Source organism: Anopheles merus, chromosome 3R (genome assembly GCF_017562075.2).
Source record: "Anopheles merus strain MAF chromosome 3R, AmerM5.1, whole genome shotgun sequence".
Taxonomy (NCBI): Eukaryota; Metazoa; Arthropoda; class Insecta; order Diptera; family Culicidae; genus Anopheles; species Anopheles merus.
The window spans coordinates 4,415,812-4,425,529 of NC_054084.1; the positions used below are offsets into that span (position 1 = coordinate 4,415,812).

The 9,718-nt window shown below is 49.2% G+C and overlaps 1 protein-coding gene across 1 annotated transcript; it reads left to right on the forward strand.

Annotated features, from left to right (window-relative positions):
- The first annotated feature begins 819 nt into the window (after positions 1 to 819).
- Positions 820 to 8,919, forward strand: LOC121597222 (segmentation polarity homeobox protein engrailed). The gene is made up of 3 exons (XM_041922825.1): positions 820 to 2,657; positions 7,250 to 7,350; positions 7,511 to 8,919. Exons 1-3 carry the CDS (start codon positions 1,223 to 1,225, stop codon positions 7,757 to 7,759), a joined length of 1,785 nt encoding a protein of 594 aa, XP_041778759.1. The 5' UTR covers positions 820 to 1,222; the 3' UTR covers positions 7,760 to 8,919.
- The last annotated feature ends 799 nt before the right edge of the window (positions 8,920 to 9,718 follow it).

Sequence of the window (9,718 nt, forward strand, 5' to 3'; positions counted from 1 at the left end):
GAAGAAGGAAAAAGTCTGTCAAAACCGCATCAGGACGCGGACAGCAACAGAGTCCAAAAAAAAAAAAAGCAACGAAACAAAAGCGGATATGCCACCCGTCCGGGAGATGGGTTTGTGGCGAGAGAAACACGTGTGTGCAGTCACATGTGAGGGGTTAATTTCGAAAATTATACAATTGAAAAAATAACATCTCGATTCTCGCAGCAACCCGCAGCAACGGAACGCATTGACGCTGGGAAGCCTGTTTTCCCCGTGCAACCATCCCCCTACTTCCCCCACCGAGAAAACGGGAAGCGAACGCCATTGGGGTTGTTGGCGCAGGGAATGAAAACGCACCCCCTTTTCGACGTGTGTGGTCCCGGTCCAGGAGCGAGCAGAGGCACACGAGAACGAGACGGAGCACACCAAAGCGGAGCGGGTGGTTCGGTTCGGTAATAGAGTTGTACCGCGAGCGCACGCACACACTCTCGCATCGGCACAAGCATTTTCCCCTGCAAATTGACTTTTTCACGCACACAAACGTACGGTGGAGAAAACACGCCCATTTTCCTTACCTGCCGCACCACTACAACCGCAAGCGGGGTTTGCTGTTACTTCCCTTTCTATCTCCCGCTCCATCCGCTAGCGTGTTCTCTTTCGTGTGGCTTGCCGCAGACTAACACAACAAAAAATGCTACCCCTTTGCGTAAGGGAAGGGATGATTGGCTGGCGAAGGAGAGAGTGAGAAACACACACACACAGCAGTGTTGTTGCTGGAAGGGATGGGAAAAGCGGAGCGGGTGCCGCTGGCAGGGAGTCTGCGAGATTGAGACTGTCAGTCAGGGTGCGTTTGACATTTCATTTCATTTCATTTTCAGACATTGTCACATCACAATTTATCTCGTGCGTCGGTCGAGTGCGGTCCGGTTTCGGGTATATTTGTTCGCAGAAGACGAAGACGCGTGTGAAGACGTGTGTGAGACGACAACACAGACCCAAAAGGCACGCGTCGAAGAAGTGTGTTGTGGTGCAGTGATTGAAGTCGCTCTCAGGCACAAGTGCCGCGTTGTGCAGATGTGAATTGCAGTGAGCGTTTGAAGCAGTGTTGTTTGAATGCAGTTAGAACGTTGATAGTGCGACGTTGTGCTTGAGTAGACGCACCCAGTGACAGTGATTATTTTTGAAACATTTTGGTGTTTGTGTGATTACTTGCGGTATAGACCGGGGATAGTGAGACAAGAACATGGCCCTAGAAGATCGCTGCAGTCCCCAGAGTGCTCCTAGTCCACCGCATCATCACCACAGTAGCCAGAGCCCGACGAGCACGACCACGGTTACGATGGCAACGGCAAGTCCTGTGCCCGCCTGCACCACCACCACCACCACCAGCACCGCTGGCGCTAGCGCGACTAGTTCGCCTACCCGCGACGAGATGTCGCTAGTGGTACCGATCTCTCCGCTGCACATCAAGCAGGAACCGCTCGGCAGTGATGGACCGATGCCAGCGCAGCCACCTCACCACCACCAGCATCCCCACCACCACCAGCTACCCCATCATCCCCATCATCAGCATCGTCCGCAGCAGCAGCCCTCCCCGCAGACCTCCCCGCCCGCCAGCATATCCTTTTCCATCACCAACATCCTGAGCGATCGGTTTGGCAAGGCAACGGCCGAACAGCAGCAGCAGCCCCATCCGCAACCTCCTGCCATCCGCGAACCGATCAGCCCCGGACCGATCCATCCCGCGGTGCTCCTGCCCTACCCACAGCACGTGCTCCACCCTGCGCATCATCCGGCCCTGCTCCATCCAGCGTACCACACCGGCCTTCACCATTACTACCAGCCGTCGCCATCGCATCCACAGCCGATTGTGCCCCAGCCTCAGCGAGCGTCTCTGGAGCGAAGGGACAGCCTGTTCCGGCCGTACGACATCAGCAAGAGTCCGCGCCTTTGCAGCAGCAATGGAAGCAGCTCGGCCACCCCTCTGCCCCTCCATCCGTACCACACGGACAGCGATTGCTCGACGCAGGATTCAACGTCCGCCCCGAGTCCCGCCACGTACGGTGATATCGCTTCGCCCTCGTCCGCCTCCTCCGCCATGACCACGCCGGCCACTACCAGCAGTCCCACGGGCAGTGTGTACGACTATAGCCGCAAAGCGAGCGCCCTGGACCATCGAGCCGCGCTGCTGAATGGATTCAGTGCAGCCGCCAGCTACCCCAAACTCCACGAGGAGATCATCAACAGCCACCGCAAGTTCCAGGCGAAGCTGATCGAATCGCAAACGAAGGCGGCACTGGCTGCGGCGGCCACCGCGGCTGCGGCGGCCGCTTCCGCGACCCCGCACAACATGCCACCGCTGGGAAGTTTGTGCAAGACGGTGTCACAGATCGGACAGCACGTGGCCGGTACGGGCAGTTTGAACGGGTCCAGTGCAACGAACGGGGCGTCGAATGGTGGTTCCGGTGCTCCGGCCACTGCCAAACCAACGCCAAAGCCCATCCCGAAGCCTGCCCCGAGCTCGGACACCAATGGTTCCTCGTCGCAGGACGCTGGCATGGAGTCGTCGGACGACGCGAAGTCGGAAACGAGCAGCACCAAGGATGGAAGCGAAAATGGCAGCAATCTGTGGCCGGCCTGGGTGTACTGCACGCGGTACAGCGATCGTCCAAGCTCTGGTAAGTTTCTAGTTTGTTGTTGTTTGGGGGGGAACTTTTGTCTTGTAACTGGCCAGGTGTAACGATTTGATTACATGCCACCTCGCTGTGTTAGTGGAACGATGTCAACTACCGGCGAGGAAAATCAATAATCAGGAAGGGTAGTCCCTGTTTTTCCGCATGTTTCTGTCAAAGTGAGGAAACTAATTAGTACGTTCTCCATCGCTTCTCAACACAACAAGTCAACATGTCACACTGTTTGGCTGTTAGCGGGCCCCAACTAGCACAAGACCTATAATCATAAAAGTCAATGGAGGAAGCAAAAACCGCAAAACAGAGCTTGTGAGTGATGAATAGTTGTGTCCATTTACCGTACAATTGTGACATTTCTACTGTCCGTTAGGCATCGAAGAAGCGGTAGAAAAAAGGTCATTGAAATAGTTCTACTTCAATCGATTCCTATTATCATACACACAGACACTCGCTCTCATTGCTAATTGAATCAATATGCTTCCTGCAGCACTAAAACGAGCAATAAAAACACACATACACACTATCAGGAGCGATTGTTAGCCGCTGTAACACAATATCCATCCACTTGAATCGTGCAATATTTATAGGATTTTAATCACTTGAGGGTCCTTCAGCCAGGGTGCAGCTGAATGCTGCGGGCCCCTTTCCCGCCGAATGATAATAGACAGCGGCGACAGCGCAAAGGCCTCGCATGGATTTTCCACACACGCGTGGTGATGTGATAATTTATTCATAACCCTCATATTTCTGTTATCGCCTGCGTGAGCTCGATAGTGCTCCGGTTCGGACAGCCGCTGGCACTGGCACCGGGCCTCATTAGCACCCGGACGCACGGGCGGTGGAATTTTCGATAATTTATGGTCCTACCTCGACGCTCGATTGACGCCCGCGGAAATACACCGAAACCGAACTCTCAATCACGCTTCACACCCTCCGGGCGAAACGGCTCTTGATCATGAAGACTTCCGCTTGGACCGCTTGGTGTATCTATTGTGGATTGTAGCTAGTTTTTTTCTTTGCCGTGTGTTATATTTGCATTTTGCCGCTCAATTTGGTGCCTTCGATGGGTGTGGGATTGGCCGCTTCGATAAGCCCGTTGGACGATTTAACGCTCCATTAGCAAACGGCCACATACGCAAGCAGCTTTTGCGCGCAAGATGCGTTCAATGTACACGCTTTTGAGCGCTTCATCGACCCTGGTTGCCCTGGCAACCATTTTGCGCAGCGTCTGTCTGTCCGGTGCGTCTCCTTACGGTCTGGGCGCGTTGCTGGACGCAAACAAAAAGTAAAACACAACTTTGCCCGAGAGCTTAATGATCGCTGCAAAATCAAGATAGATCGTTTAATTTACTCACAGCCCGTCCCACTACACCACTAGGGGATAGTAGGGGAGCAAAAAAACATAAAAAGGATTTATATACAGCTCCCTGTTTGATCCTTTTCTGTGCATCTCCCAGTGGAAAACGCAGCGCTGGAGCAGTGCATTAAGAAATAATAAATGAATTACCGCGCCAAGAAAAAAGTCGTCTCCGTCTTGCGCGCGATCCCACCGCCACGACCGGAGCGAATAATGATGATGATTGCAATCGCGTCCATTTTTAACTTACTCTCTTTTACTCTCCGTGCGTTGTTTGCGTTTGCCTGTTTGCTAGCTCAAAGCGCAGTGAAGTGTGTATGTGCAATTGCACAGTTTTACGATAGCCATCGCTACTGTTGTTGCACTCCTTCCAGCGCCCCTTTAACCCCGCGCGTTTTTCGATGGACGATTAATTGAGTCGAAAAAAAGCGGAGGTGCGCTGCTCGATAAATTCACCAAGCACGAAGTTGCTCGGGAATTGCTTCATTTGCCACGCTGGCCTAACCCGCTGCTAAGAAAGGATGGCATGGAAGTTAATTAATTTACTATCGACCGGGGTTTAGCTACTACGAAGCTCAGGGACGAAGTTTTATGGGTGCTGCTCCTCGCAAAGAGCGCAAAGAGCCTTGGCTGTGCTGGAAGTAAAACTTCTAGGTACAGGCGGAGCTTTTTTTATGTTCCATTTCGGTGGAGAATTCAACACACTAGCTCCCACCGAACCCGCAAGCAACCTTTAAGCCAATAAAGCTGGCTGATATTTCAATTTATTAGAAGCAATTAGAAAAAGTTTCACCCCTTTCTGGTGCGCTCCGCACCCGGAATGGTTAACGTTTCGTAACGTTTGCGTTTGCCGCAAAAGAGGCTAGAATGTAATAAAACTTTTTCCCTTTTGTTGGCGAGTTATGAAAACACGAGCACGGCATTCCAGCGGAGCAAACGATCAAACTATTAAAGCTATAAAGTGAGATCGTAAAGGCGGTTTAATAGAAACTAATTCTCTTTGGAGGTTCTCATAGTTCTCAGTGCTTCAGAAATGGGGGGGGGTTTTAGAGACAAAAAAAAAAGATCCACACCCTCATGCACACAGAGAAATCACATAAATGTTTCCAATCGATCGATCGGGTGTAACAGTAGCACACTCACTTGTCAAACACGTCGTTCGAACAAATTAATTCCCAATCGGGTAACAACAGCCCCCATCCGCCTGCACCCGCACCCCTTTTCGAAGGGAAGCCCACTATCGCAGCCACTGCTGAAGGAAGCTGAGCTCTGTCGACAGCTCATCTGTCAGTCGTCGCCCTGCTGCGTTCCCTTTTTCGGGGGGGCTCTGATAGGTTTCTATTTCGTTCGTTCTATTCCATTCCCTTCGTAGTGTTCCCGTTTTCGATGTACATTTTCGATTATCGTTCGATTATTAGACGGACGGAGCGGCGGACGGGAATTTCTAGTCCGGTACATTTTTTACTAGCTTTTAATAGGGTTTCATTTTTCATCCATTTATCGCGACTTCCAGAGTATTACACCACACACAAACGTACAGAGTTTGCGCCCCCGAAAAATTGTCCGCTTTCGTCGCCCGTGTCATTTATCGATCGGCGTTAAGTGGGAAAGCGTGCGTGCCGGTCGTTTTCGTTTAATTTCGGGCCGCAACTGATGAAGGTTTGTGTTTTTGTTGTTGCTGTGCTGTGTTCGGTGGACCCCTCTGTCGGTGTGAACAAATGGGTACACGTTACTGTTTCGTTTATTTTTAGGAATGTTGCTCACAAATGCAAACTTTTTTCGAAACTGTGTTTCATTAGGCGAAATGCGTTTAAGCAGAGATTCCTCACCGGCACCTTGCCAGTATTTGTTTCTTTTAAAAATGAATTTCCTCTATTTCAAACATTCAACAATAGGGCCCAAACGGGTGCTAAACGGTACCACTAATTTGTGGCATCTTGTTGTGTGCGGTCTAAACAAAACTCGCCTTCCCAAAAGCTCGCGAAGGAACTCACCCAGTAAGGCGATTAAGTTTCTTTGTTTATGGGAATGCGTCATCCGTTAGCGTTCATCAAAATTTTATTCCATTCCATTTGTGACGATTTATTCGTCAATTCCAGCCAGTCAGCCGTCCCTGCTTTGCTCCCGCCGCCGAGCTAACCCCTTTCGCTGCATAAGGCTCTATTAAAATGTCAAATTATGATAAACCATCGAACCGTCAGATCGGCCCACTGTCATAGTGAGTGAGTTGAAGTGCCTCAGTTCCCGCGGTGTGGCTCACTTGGCAGCTCCCGAAAAAAAACCCAACGGAGACATTAATATTCATCCCGCAAGAGCGCAAGAGACGAAAGGACGACGAGCTCACGTAGCGGAGAGAACGTTGGAAAGGGAACAACAGGGCCCAAGAAGTGGCTCGAATTAATTATCGAATTAATATATTAATTAACCTTCTATTGCGTACGCTCGGGATTACGCGCGGGACTACATCGGGCGTCGAGAGAAAAGCGCCCGCAACTGACCCACGCGGACGCTCGGGCTATCCCGGGCCGGCCTCATTAATTAGTGCGATTATTTATTTCAACTAATTTAAATGAAGCAATGGGGGCAACGCAGCGCACCGCCAGCGTCAGGAGAAAATAGCGAAAGCGTTCGTGTAAAATTTATGAACCAAGGGGTGAAGGAAATTCGAGCCACCATTCGGGGAGTAATCGTAAAAATGGTCTCAAAGTGAAATAAACACATTCCTCTTGCAAACGGTGCTCCGCTGCCCGCTGCTTGGGGTCTTAATCTTAAGGGAGCTTTCGTTCCCGTTCCCCTCCATGTCTTTACGACGGCCATTTTTGTGCCAGCGCCAGCCAGCGAGAAAACAGTGCTAATGCAAAACAAACAAACCGCGGCCAGCATGGGGAAGGACGGAAGGGCCAAATTCTCGATCCCCTCGGTGCAATAAACAGTACGATCATTTGCTTTCACCTACCTATACATCCTCGGCAAACTGTACACACCACAACTGGCTCGATTTATCTCATCCGACGGTTAATTGAATTAGATAAGAGCGACAGTAATGATTATTTATTCACCAACGGTCGAGTATCTCTCGCCATTCCCCCCCCTTGTGGCATCTCTCGGGGCATTTTCTTGCCTAGCAATTTTGCAGTCGTTAAAGCCAGTGACATTTTTATTAATTTTCTGCTTTATCTCTCTCTCTCTCTCTCTCTCGCTCTCTCTTATGCTCTTGCTACAGGTCCTCGCTACAGACGCACGAAGCAACCGAAGGAAAAGGGCGACAGTGAGGAGAAGCGCCCACGGACAGCCTTTTCCAATGCGCAACTGCAAAGACTGAAGGTAAGGTTTCGTTTTTCCCGTCTCGTTCTTTCCTCTGTTTTACCTCCCATTTTCTGCTTTGCACAACGCTCTTTCTTCGATGTACTATTTGCCTATTACCATCTGTTCTAATCGTTTGCCATTTGTTTGTGCCTCTTCTTCTCTCCCTCGGTCTCTCCAGAATGAGTTCAACGAAAATCGCTATCTGACGGAAAAGCGGCGGCAAACGCTCAGTGCCGAGCTCGGGCTGAACGAGGCGCAAATCAAGATCTGGTTCCAGAACAAGCGGGCCAAGATCAAGAAGAGCTCGTCGGAGAAGAACCCGCTCGCCCTCCAGCTGATGGCCCAAGGTCTGTACAATCACTCGACCGTGCCCCTCACGAAGGAGGAGGAAGAGCTCGAGATGCGCATGAACGGACAGATCCCGTAAAAAAAAATAAAACGGAAACGCATTCGGACGGATCGCAGATACACACACATGCTTGACATCCATCCTATCCCCAACTTTCACCCACCTTCTAACAGGGTACAAGTAGCGGACGTCCCTAAAGAAGAACGATGGCTTAGTTGGTTCGCTGGTGCAATACTAAGAGACAGAGAGAGAGAGCGAGAGAGCGCGTATAAAAAGGATCAACAAGCAACAAGGTGGGGTATGGTGGTGAGACGTCCGGAAGGCGACGAGGACAGCAAGAATCAAAGCAATACTATAAAGTAGCTAATGCAACGCGACAAGGATACCTACTTTAAATTTATAAGGGCTACAGATGTTTGTAAATTATTATTCCTCCATTTTCCGACAGCTCTCTCGCTCTCTTCTCTGCTTTGGAAATTAGTTTTCAAGTAGCGTCCTATATTCTTTAGTGAACTGTACAGTGAGTTTGTAAATATAAAGAGAGAGCAAGTTTTTAGCAGTGTTTAGAGCAAAACGACAAACCTAACCAGTTGAGGGGTTTCCTTTCCTATTTAGAGTAGAAAACAGAAATCATTGCAAAACATAAAAAGATCGTTAAAATGCCTCAAAATGGTTTCAATCATCAAAAGCAAAAGGGGGGGGGGGAGTTTAAGGCATCTACAAAAATGTTTCTCACTAGAGTGTTCCGTGCACCAGCATTAAAGAGTTCTGTGTAAAAGTTGCAATTTTTAATCGTTCTCTCGAGTAGGAAAAGAAAGTAGGAAGCGTAGCACATTAAGCAAAATGCAAGTATTATATTATCTCTAATTATATCCTACCCATATAAAAGAATATATACATAAAGAGAGAGACAGAGAGAACCCTCCTAGCAAGTATGAAGAGAGTTGTTTTGCTGAATGTGTTTAGGCCGGCGCGTTTAGAGTGCGCCATTTAGCGTCCATGGCAAACAAACAAGTTAAGCAGTTACGTATGTATTGTAAATTTATTATGAAAACACCGCGTATATTGTACAACAACTAAAAACCACCACGGTACTAGTGCGTAAGTGAACAGAAAACATGGACAGCTACAATATAGAAACACAAATACATACACACTCACACACACACTTTTGCACACTCTCATGTGATATCGCGAATGAAGCAGTAAAAATTAAAGTATGAAAATCTAATATTCAAATCGAAAACAGTCAAGAGTTTATGCTTTTATTTACTATTGATGAACCAATCCGGTATTATATCACACAAGAAACGCTGTTGCTGGTTTTTTACACTCCAAACGACTTCACTTCGCTATGCAGATTGGCTGGGCTTTTTTTTTCGCTATCGATCCAAACTTCTGTTTTATTGGCATTGGCTAATCATGTTTTCCCTTCCTCGTGCTGTTACCTTCCTCTCGTTCACAGCCTCTCGAAATGCTCCACAAGCCTCGAAACTCCTGTGAAGAAGTGATCCGAGCGCTGTGCTCACTGTTGTTGCCCAATCCGGCCACTAAATGCTACCGTTTACCGATCCGAAGGGGCCCCCTCCCGAAATGCTGTAAATTCCAGTAGCAAAGCCAGTGGCGATTGAAAACATCCACCGAACGGGGGGTGAAAGGGAAGAGGAGAACGAGGAAAATTTGAATATAATATTCCAAGTGCACCCCCATTTCGTAAGCAGCGGGCAGTCAATTAATCAACGCCGGTTGAGCTCAACTGTGTGGCGAGAGCCTCACAATTCGAGACAATAGCATTTCGGGGCGGGGAAGGTGTGCACTCGGTGTGCCGTCCAAACCGGCTGGGGTTGAGCTGTTGAGATGCAAAGAAAACCGAACCGATACAGTTGATTTTGCAAACCGAAGATGGGAGTACGGAGGGGGAAGGAAAAACCTTGCCAAAGGTGTGTGAAATGGAGGAAAGCACTCTCGTGTAGCTTCTGTTTTGGTGGCCGTTTTGTTTTTCGAGAGTGCCTTATGAAATGCACCCGTGGTAGTGTT